Source organism: Lissotriton vulgaris, chromosome 3_1 (genome assembly GCF_964263255.1).
Source record: "Lissotriton vulgaris chromosome 3_1, aLisVul1.2, whole genome shotgun sequence".
NCBI classification, from domain to species: Eukaryota; Metazoa; Chordata; class Amphibia; order Caudata; family Salamandridae; genus Lissotriton; species Lissotriton vulgaris.
This window is the reverse complement of record NC_141689.1, coordinates 189,291,511-189,308,414: the sequence shown is the minus strand read 5'-3', so window position 1 is coordinate 189,308,414 and position 16,904 is coordinate 189,291,511. Positions and strand designations below refer to the sequence as shown.

Here is a 16,904-nt window from a genome sequence, read left to right as displayed (position 1 = left end):
TAGTGTTCATTGTAAAGCAGACCCTTGAAACTTGTTAGAATCATAACACATTTTGCAAAATGTGTGTGTTTTTTTGTCATACTCTTTTAGGCAGAGGTTCGCATGAAGGGAAACTGTGCTGCCTTCATTTTATTTTTGTAGATGTGTTTTATTGATTTTCAATTATACAAACTTAGACATTGTGAGTAGCAAAACCATCCCATGCACACCCCACAACAACACCCTATGCGTCCAGTGATGTGTCTTCCGTATTGATGGGTATATCTCCAGGTGTAGTGTAGTTCCTATATTCCCAATAGGCTCTGCGCATTGGAATAATATATCCTATAGATGTGACGTAGGACTTAGGTTGACTAGGTCTCTATCGAATATATTAGACTTAATTGTGAGTGCCAGCTAGCTCAGAGGTCACTAGAAACTTTCTCGAATACACAAGAAAGGATTAGTTTCTGACAACCACATAAACATGACAACTTTGTTTCCCCAAGATAAAACGTATCTTCAGGCCGTGAAAACAATAGATAGATATTTCCCTCAGTCAATCGTGCATGATTCGTTTCATCAGAGGTGCAGAGATGGGCGTTTTCAATACACGTATTTATTGAACACTTCTTTTTCATGCAAAAGAAATGAACTGCTACAATCGCAATACTGGCTGTAAAGTATAATGCGTACAGCAAGAAGAGTATCATAAAATAATACTGTAAAAGCATGGTATGGTTTCTAAGCCATAAAATACATACATAAATAACAAAGACTAAAAGTACTCAACTGGTGCTTCTAAAATACGCCTACCCCGATGTACCTAACCTAAGTCTAGGTGTAGCATAGGTTTAGTTTTTCTTTGCCAAGAATCTAACCAAGATTTCTCTTTGGGTCTAATCAGCTCCGTACCTTGGTTTTAGAATGAAGGAGGTCTGGTATCTCTGTCTCAGGACTCGATTTCTCAACACCCCACAAGGGGAGCTTGGAAACACTGGAGCTGGATTCTCAGCGAGAGAAAGGCAGCCTCTCTGTCAGTGCGTCAGCTGGAGGGTCGGCTTTCTTCGGCACTTGCTGTAGCGAGCTGTGTCGTGCAAGTAGATAGTCGAACTGCTTCTTACCACTGTGTGTTTGCTAGGCCAAGTGTGGGTATATTTATACCTTGAAGCTGCCTGGTTTAACGTAAAGTCGGACATAATAACGTCACCAAAGAACCCCAAGGGAATGGTATTTCTTTGAAAACGCCATGATTTCTAGGACAAATCAATATTCAAGAAGGGTGATGTCCCTGACTGTTGAAGCAGAGTTTTCCAATAAATCGTTGTGGCTTTTTGGAACTGGTGGAAGTAGCCATGCCTGTATTTGGACTGCATGGGCTATGTCTAAATATGGGTATGATTTCTATGCCTATATAAGGGTAATGTGAATTATACCTATAAAAGGACATGAATCGGGAGAATTACACTAGGGTCCTAAAACGCTATACAACACAGGTATGAACGCTAGTCCAAAATTGTCCCATCCCTTGCCTCAGAACTGGAAATGTTTGTGGGAACATCCTCTAACACTCTGGCAGTATGGATAGGTTCCTCCTTTTTTGTGCACCAGTCTACTCCTGCCCACCATTCGGATATCATAAGGGAGCTTTGGGATTTCCACTTACGTGCAATATCTCTTTTGGCAACCAGTGTAGCTAAACCCACCATTACATAATCTCACCGGGAACTCCCAATGTCTTCCAGATGACCCAAACAGGTCCAATGTGAGTGTCAATTCGACGGATCGCTCAAAGATTAGGGAAAGGGTTAGGGCAATTAGCCTCCAGTATTGAGTAACCTTTGTGCATTGCCATACAATATGAAAGAAGTAGGCTTCCGGACACGAACATCGGGTAAAGCTAGGCTCCAAAAAGATGCCTCTGTGGCAGAGCAGTTGTGGTATGAGTAGATTGCATATGAATAGTGTAATTGGTTGATCTGCAGGCAAGCAGAGAGGAGCCATATCAGTCTTCCCACATTCAATGTCTTTTAAAGCGCCCACCCAATACTCAAACTTCTGCCGCAGGTCCACGAGTGTCTTAGGGGCATTACAGACCTGGGAATAGTAGATCTGGGACATGCCACCGCTACTCCGGTCGCCCATTAATAGTTTGGCCTTCAGCGGGCTGAACTCTGGGATGTTTGTGATTCTCCTGGCTAGTGCATGCCAGAGCTGTGGATATATCTGAAATTGGGTGTGTTAGAGTTGAAAGTGGTTTTGTGGGTCATGAACCTATTTTATGTGTGATCCGCCTCAGACGTCCCCCAGTGTGGTGATCCCTAGTATTTCCCACTTTTGAAAGCCCTCCAGCTATGCTGCGAGACTCAGCCAGTGGCCCCACCAGAGGGGAGTCTGATGAGTCAGTTTCTAGTCCCTTGCCATCCATCTGTTCGGAGGTCTCCAGGTGAGGAAGATTGTCTTAGTGACCTCTATAGATACGATGGGGAGGCAGGACATTTCCAATTGGAATGCCGGGTCGCTCTAGCCTCCATTCATCCAGTCATTGATAACAAGGAGTTGGGACGGCCAGTAATTCAGATCCAATGTCTGCTACCCATAGCCCTCCATCACACACTGATTACAGTGGAGAGCTATGTGCGAGGAATGGCCTCGCCACAGGAAAGAGCAGAGCAACGCTGCAACCTCCATAAACTAAGAATTAGGAATTGTAAGTGGAAAGTTCAGTAATGTGTATAGGAAGCATCATCATTTTGATGCGAGCTATATGGCCCATGTAATTTAGGAAGAGTTTGACTCATACACGTATGCTGGTGTTAGCCGTGTTGACAAGGGGGGTGAGGTTGAGAGTACGAGTTGCTATATAGATATCTAGACACTTGAAGCTAAGGCGGTGAATGGGGAGGTCTGACTGCCAAGCAACTGTGGCGTTGTCTCCCGAAAGGGGGACAAGAATCGATTTGCCCCAGTTCACACTAAGGCCAGGGGCCTCAAAAATGTTCAGGATGTGGACCTGGAGGCCAGATGTTGGGGGGTCTGCAAGAAATAAAAGAACGTTGTCAGCATATATTGTAATCTTGTTTTCTTTCACCACCTCACAGGACAACCCCCGCATAAGAGCATCGGAAAAAAATATTCTGCTAGGGGTTTGATAGCCAGAGCAAAAAGGAGTGAGTTTTGTGGCCACCCCTGCCTGATCCCTTTTCTAATCAGAAATGTGCAGGACATTACCCAGTTGAAAAGGACTTGTGCTGATGGTTCTCTGTAGAGGAGGCCGATGTACCCTAGGAAAACACGGCCATAGTGCATGCCACAGAGGACCTGGTCCAGATATGTCCAGTCAACTGTGTCAAAAGCTTTTTCAAAGTTCACGAGCAGGAGTGCTGTGGAATCAGCTGCTTCCCAGACGAAGGCTAGCGCAGTGTGGAGGCGTCTAACGCAATGGCGGGTGCTTTGGTTTGTGCATAAAGCCACACTGGTTGATGTGTATTAAATGTGCCAAAGACTCGCTGGAGCCTGTTTGCCAGTGCAATGGCAAACATTTTAATGTCCATATTTATCAGAGATATCGGGTTGTATGAGGCACAGCTGTCTGTTGGGTGGCCTTGTTTGGGTAGCACCATCATGGTAGCTAAGTCTAGATTAGGTGGGAAGGAGCACTTCCATGCTGCTTCGGTATAGAATTGGCGTAGATATGGGGCAATGGTATCCCTGAATTTACGGTAGTACTCCAGGGGAAACCGTTGAGGTCTGGAGTTTTATCTATTTTCAGCCCATGCTTTGCAGACATTATTTTGTTCTCCTTAAGGGGAGAGGCTAGATCTGAGAGTTGAGTTGTGGTAAGGAGTGGTAAGGGTATTTCGCTTAGAAGGGGGCTAGCTTGCACAAGGGCAGTCCTCGGTCTGGGGGTGTATAATTTTTCATAGTAGCCAGCAAAAGCTCCTGCTATTTCAGTCAGTGTGTGCAGTGTGGGCCCTGATGGGTCCACAACAGAGGTGATCAATCTAGAGCCGGCGTCCATAGTGTCTATCCAGTAAAGGAGTTTGCTGCTCTTATCCCCAAACTTGTAAATGCGACGGGTGTATTCCGTCGAGTATTGAAGCGTTCATTAAACGCCAAGTGTCACAGTGCCAGCCGATCGAGTTCAAGCAGATGACGGGAGTCAGAAGCGTTAGTGGCTGCTTCTGTCTCTAATTGCAAGACGCGGGTTTCAAGTTCCATCACATGTTGAATTTGGCCTTTGCTGAGTGTGTGAGATGAGTTTTGGCCTGTCCTTGGGTTGTGGCTTTAATTGCTGCCCACAGAGTGTCCGCCTCGGCAATCAATCCGGCGTTCAGCTTAATGTAGGAGTCGAGCTCCATGGGTAGGTATTCCGCAAAACACTTGTCAAAAAGGAACCAGGCATTGAGCTGCCAAAGCAAACGTTTGTGCCGTGCAGGGGTTTGCACATTGAGGGTGACTGATCAGACATCTTTTGGGATAATGGCTGTTGTGTGTGTGTGTGTGTGTGTGAATGCCCACTCCTTCCCATGAGGTTTGGGCTGCCTGCAGGATTTGTGCGGCCCCTGTGTATGCCAGGGCCTAGTGGTTTTGAAGGGGGTTTACCATGCTATTTGATGCCCTCCGTGGAGTTGGTGGTATATGTGTTATTTCTGGCTTAGCATTTGTAGTTGGGGCCTTGTCTTTCCCCATTCTCGCCACAGGAGTGCTGTAACATAGGTTGATGGGCCACCACGCCTCTTGTATTTTTATTGGTAGGGTATGGACCGTCACGTTTGGTACAGAACAAATGGGCGGGTTTCAGCTCATCAGTCCTGCGCTCATCCCTTAGCATACAGGCACACCACGGGCAATGTACAGTAGAGTAGTTGGGAGGGGGTTTCCCACCAGCCCTGCACAGGCTGTGCACCTGCGCCCCCCGGGCCGCTTACCCCACGGAGGTAGCACGAGCAGCCAGGGGTACACGTACCACTGGCTGGTTGATGAGTCACCATTGGGGATGATGCACGGTATATGTAGGAGTGTCCGGAGGCACACAGATAAGAAGACACAAACTAAGTATAATCTGTATATTCCGGCATTTATACTGGACATAATCTGCTTCATAAGTATGTACAACCGCCTCTCCCAAACCGCTAACTCTCGTTGATATAGATACAATCCTCCCCTTTCGAAGACATTCATAATTCCTTCACGAGCAGAAGTGCCCGTTCACAACCAAAAGGCAATAGATGAGATAGACATAAGTGATACACAAAGGTGTCACTCTCGTGCCTATCTCATAACAATACAGTAATATACAAATATAAACACTTGAGCGCGGACACCAAGAAAGTGAGCGTGCACACGTACCACACACCTTCCCTCTTTATATAGAGTTTTTACCCAACAATATAGTCCTGAAACCTCTTGGCTAGACGACTGGACCTCACACTTCTAGAGGTATCTTTGTCACTGTTTCCTGCATCAGCGATAGGACTCTTTTCAGACTCTCTTTCTACCACAACCAAGAAAACATTACTCCAATGTTGGTCTGAACACTCTTTCATCTCCTTAAATAAAAATACCTGGTTAAGGAATCAAAGACGCTCCCACCATCTATTCGTACTGCATTCTTGAACACTTCAATGACTTCAATGAGACTTGACCAATTGGCGAAACCCCTACAATCCATCTTCCCTTTCTTGATAAGGACCAAATCACCAATTTTCATAACTTGCTTGATCACAGGGCCTTTCTTCATTCTAAACTCCTGTTTCATTTTGTTGTACTCCTCTACTGTGTGTCTAATGCCTTTGAAATCCACCACTGCAATCCCTTCACCCACATTGTGTTTGTTCTTCAGCCACAAAGGAAACAACTTGGTACTAGGGTTGGGTCCTCTCAAAAACTCAAAGGGACTCATATTGGTCACAGAACAGGGCAAAGTCCAATAGGTTAACAACATAGACTGCAATGCATTTCTCCATTTGAGGCCTCCCTTTACAGCTAACTGGATCGCTTCCTTGAACACACAAATGAACCTCTCAACTTGACCGTTAGCCCCTGGGTGGAATACAGCTACTCTTCTCTGTTTCACCCCACTTTTATCCTAGTAAATGCACTGACAAATTGAGGGCCATTATCATTTACAAGTTCATGAAGGATACCTTCCCTACAAAAAACATTCATCTAAGAACTCAACAACATTATGTGAAGTGACCTCCTTTACCATTTGGAATAATAATCAATCAACACTATCCCAAAAGTTTCCCGTCTAGGTAGTACTGCAAATGGACGGATGACATCTAATCCCAATCTCTTCCATGGAGTAACCAGAAACTGAACAGGCTGTGGTTCATTACACATAGCCTTAGCTAACTTGACAATGGAAGCATACTTGGCACATAAACTTATCCGATGCTCTACAAACATTTCCACTCCAGGCCACCAGAAACTCTCCCAGACATGTCTTTTGGTACAGGACATTCCCATGTGACCTTCATGTGATATGTCCACAATCATTTTCCACAGATTAAATGGAGGAACCCCACTAACTCTCCATGCATCTCCCTTTTTAACCGGCCATCTATTTAAATCCACTGTTATACTTTTTTTGGTTCAAAATCTATTTCCATTTCTCCCACCCACTGAGCTTCTTGGACAATGGGTTGCTCAGCTCTGATAAAGAGAACAGTCAGCAGGGTGAATGCTACCTCACGATCTTCTTTATCTACAACCTCGCTATCATTTGCATTCGCAGGGATAGGTTGTCTGGATATGCAATCTGTATTCACATTAATGTTCCCATGCACAAATTCTGATTGGTACTGGAACATTTGCGGCCCAGGTGCTAGCCTAGCCAACCTTGCGGACATAGAACGCCCTCCACCAGATGCCACCATGTAAACCAAAGGCTTGTAGTCTGTTTTAATGTTGAATGTGGTTCCCCACAAAAAAGTTCTAAGATGCTCTGCACCACACACACGCACTAGCAATGGTCTCTCTATTATGGAGTAATTATTTTCTACATCCTGCAAAGCCCTAGAGGCATAAGCAACTATCCATTCTTTGCCTTTATCCCTTTGCATAAGCAAACCACCTAAACCGCAATTGCTAACATCCACCATCACAACATACTGCTTTTCCACTACAAATTATTTCAAACATGATGCATTAACAATAAACTCCTTCAAAGTTTTAAATGCAGTGGCCATATCCTCAGTCCAAACAAACTTTGCATTTTGTTCTCCAATAAACATCTATTAGGGATCTACCTTGGCAGCATAGTTGGAATACATTTTGAGTAAAACTCAAGCAACACCAATAAGTGTTCCCTGGAAGTGTGAATAGGAGCATCAATGATATTTTCAACATGGTTCCGCTTGGGTTTAATACCAATGCCACTAATACAAGGACCTAAATACTCAACTTCCTTCTGCTTAAACATACGTGTATCAGGTCGTAAGGTAAGGCTTTTAGCTGATACGGCTGCCAAAACCTTCTTCAAATTGTGATCATGCTCTTCCGCATCCTTGTCAAAAACCAATATGTCATCTTGGAAAGCAATTGCCCCTTCCAGGCCATCAAGAATTTCCTTCATTAACCTCTGAAAAACAGATGCTGCACTGGCAAAACTAAACAGCATCTGACAAAACCTAAACAGCCCTTCTGGAGCTATCAATGCCATCTTGCCCGTTGTATACACATCCCTCCCCACTTGCTTTGATTTTGCCTTCTCCTTTTTAGTGGTTTACAAGGAGACTTACAGAACGAAAAGCTGCCAAAATATAGAATTCATACTGAAATGGAGATTTGCTCAAACGTTTTATAACAAAGAATAAAAATGTAGAGTGGTGATGATGATGACACAAACAAAATTCAAAACAGGTTTGAACAAAATTCATTTCATTGTGGGATGGTATGCCTCAAACTCAGTTTAGCCATTGTCTTTATGGATTCTCCCACTTTAAAAACTGAGGGCGTATAAAGCGCTAATGCGAGAATGTCTGAAGACAAGACTAAAACTGGAGTACAAATAACTAAATAAGATGTGGATAGATTTAGGAGAAAAGAAGAGTGATAAATATAAGGAGGTGTCAGAGACACACAAGACTAGTGTTGTTAAATGGCAAATGATCACATAAACTTTAGAAGAAGTTTAAATGTATTGACAGCAGAGTGAGGGAAGTAGAAAGCGCAGCACTGGGAATATTGGATGACCTGATTCTGGAGGGGATGTGTGCCTGAAGTATGCTTTCAATTTATCAGGCTCTTCAAGTGTGTTTCTTAGAACCTTAGAAATTTATAATTAGCAAACAGAATTTAAAACATCTTAGAAATTCACTAAAAAAAACAAAGGTTACAGGAATGTTATAGTTAGGTTGACATTTCATTCATACAAACCAGGGAAATTCATCTGTTATAGTTACCTGAATTAACTATAACTTGCGCCCCTGCAATGCACTGCTTATAACCTCACATATTACATCACTCATTACATGGTCAGTGAAATCACTGATGCCCCCTTTCTTCACATCTCTTCAAGTGCGCCCCCTGGGGCACTGCTGCTTGGGGGATGAAGTTAACTTTTGTCCTGAGGTCCTCAAGAAGCAAGGGGACCTCATCGCCCCACCAGCAGAGCGCTCAAAGGTGCGTTTGCAGAGTGGTGGAAAAAGGGGCTTGGCCTCCGACAACCTCTCAGCAACCCCACAGTGTGGGGCTTACTGAAAGTAACAGGTGGGCTAGTTGGCCCCTAATGATCCTCACCAGTGAAGGGGACTTCATTCCCCCAACCGAGAGCGTGCGAGGAGGTGCATTTGCGGAGTAGGGGAGAAAGGGGTCAGGACCTTCAGGGAGTTGCCGGCTTTGTTTTTTTATTTTAGGAAGAGGGGCTGTGTGACCCCCCCCCCCCCCTTTTCCCTTGACCTTTTTGGGCCACTGGGACACCATCCCCCAGGGCCTGGCCCATTGTCTAAAGTTTCCTATAGAAATTAACATGGAGAAAAAGCGTGTTGGACCCCCCCTACACACTTTTTCTCGGCCTCAGCGGCGTATTCATTTTGAAAATTTCGTGAAGATTCGTGAAACGAAGCCAAAGATATTGGCAAATAAAAAAATGCTCTTCATATGGAAACTAGGTCCTAACAAAAATCGCCTTACACATTTGAGGGTTGCACTGAAGATGTCATCCTTATTTTTGTGGTACAAAAGTGGTAAAGTCACAACTTCAGGGACTCCAAAGGGACTCCAAAGACGGCTCGCCCTCCTTCTGAGGCATATGCTGCTGCGCTATTCTGCCATTTATGAATATTAGAAAGAATCACATTCTGGAGAAGGAAAAGATATTTACCTGTAATCTTAGTTCTGCAAGATTGGTACTTGTTTTGAATTCACAAATATCTCGGCTGCCTCCCCACGGTACAGGGTCAAAGTTTAAATAGAGGTATTGGTAAATCTCTTCTCACGTGGACCACAAAAACAAATTGCCTGTTGGACTCATGGCACGGACGGTTACAAAGTTCTGAAAGTAGACAGCTCAGTTTTGTGAGGCTAAATAGCAGCTTAACTATGAAGGACTAGTATGTGAACAATACGTAGTTTATAGCTGTTTTGTGTCCCTCTGGAGATTTGTCCAAGGCAAGTATTTGATTGTCTTCATGTACTCTTTGGACAGAGGTGCCTGTTGACTGGAATGCTGTTGCAATAACTGATTAATAATATTTAATACAGAATAAAAATAAGCAAAATTATATAAAATGTGCAAGAAAGGAATTGGAAAATCTCTAAACAAGCTATTCAGTCATTTTGAATTAAATAGCACAGTTACCTCAAGTAGCAGCTCCACGCTTTCTACTTGAACCTCACGCAATCCGACGATTTGCACAACATGATTTCCATCTTCCCTTGCAAACAGCCTAAGAAGACAAGAAATTGATTATAACAGAAAACTCCACTTTTTACTTACACAGTATCTAAAGCATTGGTGTAGGCTACCACTTCAAACTCCGAAATCAAGTGCTCGGAGGAACCACAGTCTACCCTGAAATTCAGTACTACTTTTTGAAAGCCATTCTTGCTTTAAAGAATTTTAGGCGCATGAGCTCTGAGACAGCTTCCAATAAAGGAGTCCAAATACAGAAATAGAAAATACTGGAAAAAGGCATATCTGGATAGAATTTCTTTAGATGTCGACAAAATTAAATATTTGATGCTTGGAAGAAACCACATATAGATGCACAGTGTAGCTTCCCTATTCAAACAACAAAAGAATAAACATGTTGGAGCGCAGAGTTTGGTTGTCTATAAACGGCACTGCCATTTTGACTAATACTCTAAATATGCAGATGGGTTTTTGCCAAAAAGGTTTATTATGAACAGGTCTATAATATACACTGTGTTCTGGTTGCTTTCCTACTCAGAGCTCCAACAGCCGTTACACATAAATAAACAACCAACCTGAGCACATACTTTTCTCAACAGGTATTAGCTCAAAGTCTTTGAGAATTTTGCACAATATACAGTCACATGTTTTAATATTTTTAAAATGGAAGAATGGAGGAAAGCGGGGAGCAAGGTAATTCAAATTTTCAGACAGAAAAAAATACATTGAAAGGATACAGCCATTTATAAAGGGCACTAATATGAGTCTCTCTGTGCTTAACATTGAATTTGTGGCTGATCCTCCAATCTAAGATTGTACTGCTTTTGCCAATGATAGGCAATTGTATTTTCACAGTGTCAAGGCGTTTCTGATATTACAGATGGACTAGGCACGGCTATCTGCTCTTGTCGCTTCTTTTTGCGCTGGCAATGGAGCCATTAGAATGTAGACTGCGGGTGGCTTTACAGGGCTGGGGAGTGGAAGTGGGTACTACCACACACATGGTCTCCTTATACGCGGATGATGCACTGGTGTATTTGCGCCAGTCAGAATACTCAGTCCCTATTTTACTGGTTGCCCTGTCAGAATTCAGATAGTTATATGGTCTCTGAGTGAACCAGCCAAAGTCTAAGCTATTTCCGTCTGGATCTTTAGTGAGGGTGCCTGTACAGAAACTTCCAGCAGTGGTGCTCCATTGGAAGGCCACCAGTGTTAAATACCTTGGGATCTGGATAAGGAGGGATCCTGACTCGTTTATTAGGCTAAATATGGTCAGGATGATGGAGGGATTGAAATCGTTGGTGACATTTTGGAAAACGCTCAGGCTGTCCCTGTTGGGGAAGATAGCCTTGGTTAAGATTACTCTCTTACCTCGTGTTAGTATATTTTGCAGGGAACGATGCATGATGTCCTGAGGCAGATTTTTTGGGACCTAAATTCTTTAATGGTGGAATTGCTTTGGGCCACTGGGAGGAAATAGGTCAGCCTTGCCACACTTAAGCAGATCTGGAGACAGGGAGGAATGGAGATGCTCTCTATGGGGCTGTATTATCTGGCCGCTCAATGGTAACACACAGAACATTTGCTGGATGAGGGAGGCAATTGGGAGAAAAGGTTGTTGGGGGTACACATGGGGAGGTCTCTCGCTACTGTATGTTGTTGGACAGGTGTGTCGGATATGTGAGCAGGTGGTTCGGCGAGTGCTGCAATGAGCTCCATAGGTGCGGCACATGTGCATCTGTACTGTGTTGTGCCCCTTTGCAAAAGTTGTGCGGCTAATGTCCGTTGAACACTAGTGAGCTGGTGGCTGCAAATCCCAGCGGGACTTATGTCTTAATGACAGGTTTATTACATTAGCAGATGCAATGGCTACTTTTATCTTGGGATCGGGCGGTTCTTACATTTCGTCCAAATTGCAGCAATGGGGAGGGAAATTTGGCCAATGTTCCCGGAGGTGCCCCAGGAATTCCGGACGCTGGTGACTTTGCTTACATCCAAAACATTCCTCTATCAGCGGCTTAATTACCTTTTTCTGCCATTTAGAAGATCATAAAGTTGACCGCAGTAAATCTCATAGAAGCTTATCCAAACAAGTAGATTTCTCTTCGGCTGTGACATCTCCAATTGTCTGAAGATATCTTTTGCAGTCAGTGCATACAATCCAGGGTTCTGTGGTGTGCCGATCATGGTATACGTCTTTCCAGCACCTGTCTGTCCATAAGCAAAGCAGGAAGCATGTCCGCTGCGAAGAGAAATATTGTTTTTAACCTGTTTCGAATGCATTATATACCGCTTCACAACTACCACAAATTAATAAACAAAATATACCCACTTTTCTAAAATGGCCTGTGAAATCTTTATTGATCAGATTGGGCCCTCAAAAAGACTAACAAAGACTTCTTAAGTGATTAGAGCTGCTAACGGATCACCTTTGACTTCTTGTCCAATACAATAAATGTCTTCTCTACTGCAAGTGTCTTTTGGCAATCACACGTAGTTGTTTATAGTTTGACCTTAGTGCCGCTCTCAAAAATCAGAAAGCTACTGGTCCATAATTGTACAGAACACACAGACCCAGATTCCCACTGGTGTTCGTCTTGTCAGTCTGAGTTTCTATGGGGAACTTTATAACATATACAAACAGGTGCAAAGTATATGTATATCAATGAAAAGCAATCTATAAATATAATTAATTTTAGGATCTTCTTGAATCACAGTATCTGATATTTCATAGTATTCTTTGTTCATGATGAGCAAGTTACTTACCTTCGGTAACGCTTTTTCTGGTAGATACTATATCTGCCTGTGGATTCCTCACCTTCTGAATATCCCCCTTGCGCCAGCAACATTCGGAAATTCTTTTCGTAGCCTCGCGCCGACGTGGATAGGACGTCACAGAGACACGGCTCCGCTCGAGACTCCGCTGACGTCACCGACGCCTATAATAGGCCCACGCCGGCGTGATGACATCAGTTCCGCCCTTTTTTCCGTGCCATCGAGGCACACGGACGGACCAATGACAGTAGCAATATACACAGTATACACAATAAACAATTGCCAAGGAGAAAAACACACAGTGTGGAGCAAATGCAAGAAAGCAAATAAAACAACTCTTTAACAATCCAATATATTAACAATATAATACAGAAACTCTGGTAAAGAAGAGTGGACAACGGGGAGGCGGGTGGGTCAGTGAGGAATCCACAGGCAGATCTAGTATCTACCAGAAAAAGCGTTACCGAAGGTAAGTAACTTGTTCTTCTGATAGATACATCTGCCGTGTGGATTCCTCACCTTGTGAATAGAGTCCCACAGCAGTCCCCACTCCCGGAGGAGGGTGTCCACTCTTCTAAACCAGGAAATCCTGAAGGACAGAGCGCGCAAAGTGACCGTCCCTCCTCACTTCGGTATCCAAGCAGTAGTGCTTCGCGAAAGTGTGGAGGGAAGACCAAGTTGCCACCCTACAAATGTCCTCCACAGGAACACCTCTAGCCAAAGCAGAGGTTGACGACTTAGCTCTAGTGGAATGAGCCCTAATACCCTCTGGAGGATCCTTACCGGCCAAAGAGTAGCAGATCTTAATACACAGGACGATCCACCTTGACAAGGTTCTCTTGTGGACCGCTCTCCCCTTCTTGCAGCCAGCAAATCCAACAAAGAGCTGGTCATCCAAGCGACAGTCTTTAGTTCTGTCCAAATAAAAAGACACCGCCCTTTTGGGGTCCAGACGGTGCAACCTCTCCTCCTCCTTGGAAGGGTGCAGGGGAGGATAAAAGGTAGGGAGGGTAATGGATTGACCAAGGTGGAAAGGAGTCACCACCTTAGGAAGAAAAGCAGCCCTGGTCCTTAGAACCATCCGATCAGCATGAATGGTCAGGAACGGGGGCTTGGAACTAAGAGCTTGAAGCTCACTCACCCTCCTTGCCGAGGTAATTGCAACGAAGAAAACTGCCTTAAAGGTGAAAAGCCTCATAGGACATTTATGAAGAGGCTCAAAGGGAGCACCCATCAGAAAGGTCAAGACAAGATTCAAGTCCCACTGAGGCACAATAAAAGGTGTAGGAGGGAACTTGTTTACAAGACCCTTCAAAAACCTTAAAACTACAGGAGACTTAAAAAGAGAGGGCCGGTCAGGCAAACAAATAAAAGCCGACAGAGCCGAAAGGTAGCCCTTAACCGTAGCAACAGCAAGCCCTTGCTGCGCCAAAGAAAGAGCAAACCGGAGAACATCAGATAAACGTGCTCTTAAAGGGTCAATATTATTTTCACCACACCAAGCGACAAATCTTGACCATCTACATGAATAGACAGTCTTAGTGGAGTCACGCCTGGCTGACAAGATGACATCCACCACGTCAGGCGTGAGAGAATAGGAAATCAGGTTGCCCCGTTCAATCTCCAGGCATGAAGGTGCAATGTCTGGAGGTGGGGGTGTAGAACCTGCCCCTCCATCTGAGAGAGGAGGTCTGCCCTGAGAGGGAGACGGAGCGGCGGGTGAGAGGAGAGGTGGAGTAGATCTGTATACCACACCCTTCTTGGCCAATCCGGGGCGACCAAAATGACTTGGGCCCGGTCTTGGCAAATCTTCCTCAGAACACGAGGAATCAAGGGTATGGGAGGAAACGCATAAAGGAGTTGATCTCCCCAACTCAACTGAAACGCGTCCCCCAAGGCTCCTTGCATCGGATACTGGAGGCTGCAGAATAACGGGCAGTGAGCATTCTCGCGAGTGGCAAACAGGTCCACCCGAGGAGTCCCCCAAGCCCGAAAGACGTGACGAACCACCTCCGGGTGAAGCCTCCACTCATGGTCGGCAGAGAATTGCCGACTGAGACTGTCTGCACGAACGTTCAGAACTCCGGCCAGATGATTCACCATCAGACAAATCTGGTGGTCCTGAGCCCAGGACCAGAGATGCAGAGCCTCTCTGCAGAGACACTGCGACCCCACACCTCCCTGCTTGTTGATGTACCACATCGCGGTCGTGTAGTCAGTCAGGACTTGGATCGACCGACCGCGAAGGGAAGGGAGGAAGGCCTTGAGCGCCAAACGTATCGCCCGCAACTCTAGAAGGTTGATGTGAAGCAACCTTTCCTCTGGAGACCAAAGACCCTTGATCTCCAGATCCCCCAGATGAGCACCCCACCCTAGAGTGGATGCATCCGCCATCACCGTGGCCACCGATGGAGGTAGTTGGAAAGGCTTTCCTTGCGACAGGTTGCCTTCCACGCTCCACCAAGACAGATCCGCTGCAGTCTCTCTGGAGATCTTCCCTGACTCCCCGAGATCCCCGTTGTGCTGATACCACTGCCTGCGGAGACACCACTGGAGTGCCCTCATGTGCCAGCGTGCATGGTTGACCAACAGAATGCAAGAAGCCATCAGACCGAGCAGACGAAGGACCTTCAGGACTGGAACGACCGCTCCATTGTAAAATAAAGGAATCATTTCCTGAATGTCGCGAATCCTTTGAGGAGGAGGGAAAGCACGACAAACAGTAGTGTCCAGTACGGCACCTATGAACAGGTTGCTCTAGGAGGGCACCAGGTGAGACTTGGGTACATTTATCGAAAAACCCAACCTGAACAACAACTGAGTTGTCTCTTGCAGATGATGGAACACTCTCTCTGGCGACTCCGCTTTGATCAGCTCGTCATCCAAATAAGGGAACACAGGTATCCCCGACCTCCTGAGATGAGCTACCACCACCGCCATCACCTTGGTGAAGACTCGAGGCGCAGTAGTAAGACCAAACGGAAGGACCGCAAACTGGTAGTGTTGTGATCCCACCGTAAAACAGAGAGATACTTCCTGTGCGACTTCAGGATAGGGATGTGGAAATACGCATCCTGCAAGTCGAGCGACACCATCCAGACTCCTTCCATCAGCGCTTGAAGAACCTGAACAAGGGTGAGCATCTTGAATTTCTCCTGCTTCAGATAGAGATTCAAGATCCTGAGATCCAGGATTGGACGAAGTCTGCCATCCTTTTTGGGGATCAGGAAATACTGGGAGTAGCATCCTTGACCCCTTTCCTGCTCTGGGACCACCTCTATCGCACCCTTTCGTAACAGAGTTAGAACCTCCTCCTGCAGAAGAGACAGATGTTCATCGGTGCAAAAGCCTTGACAAGGAGGGTAAACGGGAGGGAATTCCCGAAAGGGAAGGGCATACCCATTTTCTACAAGATTGAGAACCCAAAGATCTGTTGTAACCGATTCCCAATCCTGTAGAAAATGGGTAAGCCGACCGCCAACCGGACCCACATGATCCTGAATAGCGGATCTAGGGCTGCTTTTCTGTGGCAGGGGGGTTGGAAGAGGTGGAGGAGGAAGAGGGCTGACGTCCACGAGGACGCGCTCTTTGCTTTCCCCTGTACGATCTGTACATAGAATTTTGCTGTTGCTGCTGCTGCTGCGGTTGGCCTTGCCGGAAATTCCGAAAGGAGCGACCAAAGTCCCTGAACCTCCTGTTGGAAGAAGTGCCTCTGATCTGGAGACCTAAAGACTTAGCTGTCGCTCTGCAATCCTTGAATCTCTCAAGAGCCGCATCCCCTTCTTCCCAAAGAGACCAGAGCCATCAAAAGGAAGATCCAGCAAAGTCGCCTGAACATCAGCCGAAAAGTCCGATGACTTTAACCAGGCTGACCTCCTAGTGGCGACAGCAGTGCCCATGATACGAGCCACAGAGTCAGCAGTGTCCAGACCACTTTGAATAACCTGGCGAGCTGCCGCCTGAGTATCAGAAATCACTTCCTCAAAATCCTTCCGGTTGGCATCAGGAATTTTTGGAACCAGGACACGCAAAGAATCCATCAGGGCATGGACATATCTCCCCATCAGACAAGTGGCATTAGTTGACTTCAACGCCATACTTGCCGAAGAAAAGGTCTTTTTTGCAACCTGGTCCTGTTTCTTTGCCTCCTTTTCACATGGAACCTGAGGAAAGGCACTAAGACTCTTTTTAGAACAGGCAGCCTGAATGACCAGGCTCTCTGGCGAAGGATGAGAAGACAGAAAAGCCGGGTCCTCAGGAACAGCCCTGTACCTCCTCGCAACACTCT

At 45.5% G+C, this 16,904-nt stretch overlaps 1 protein-coding gene across 3 annotated transcripts in view; it reads right to left on the bottom strand.

The window, feature by feature from the left end:
• The window catches only part of KIF24 (kinesin family member 24), a 411,488-nt gene that overhangs the window by 248,778 nt on the left and 145,806 nt on the right, over positions 1 to 16,904 (bottom strand). For all 3 annotated transcript variants that reach the window (XM_086960290.1, XM_086960289.1, XM_086960291.1), the window contains 2 exons: positions 11,868 to 12,083; positions 9,788 to 9,875 (listed from right to left, as the gene is read on the bottom strand). In XM_086960290.1, coding sequence (XP_086816416.1) covers positions 9,788 to 9,875; positions 11,868 to 12,083 — 304 coding nt within the window. The remainder of the gene's footprint in view (positions 1 to 9,787; positions 9,876 to 11,867; positions 12,084 to 16,904) is intronic.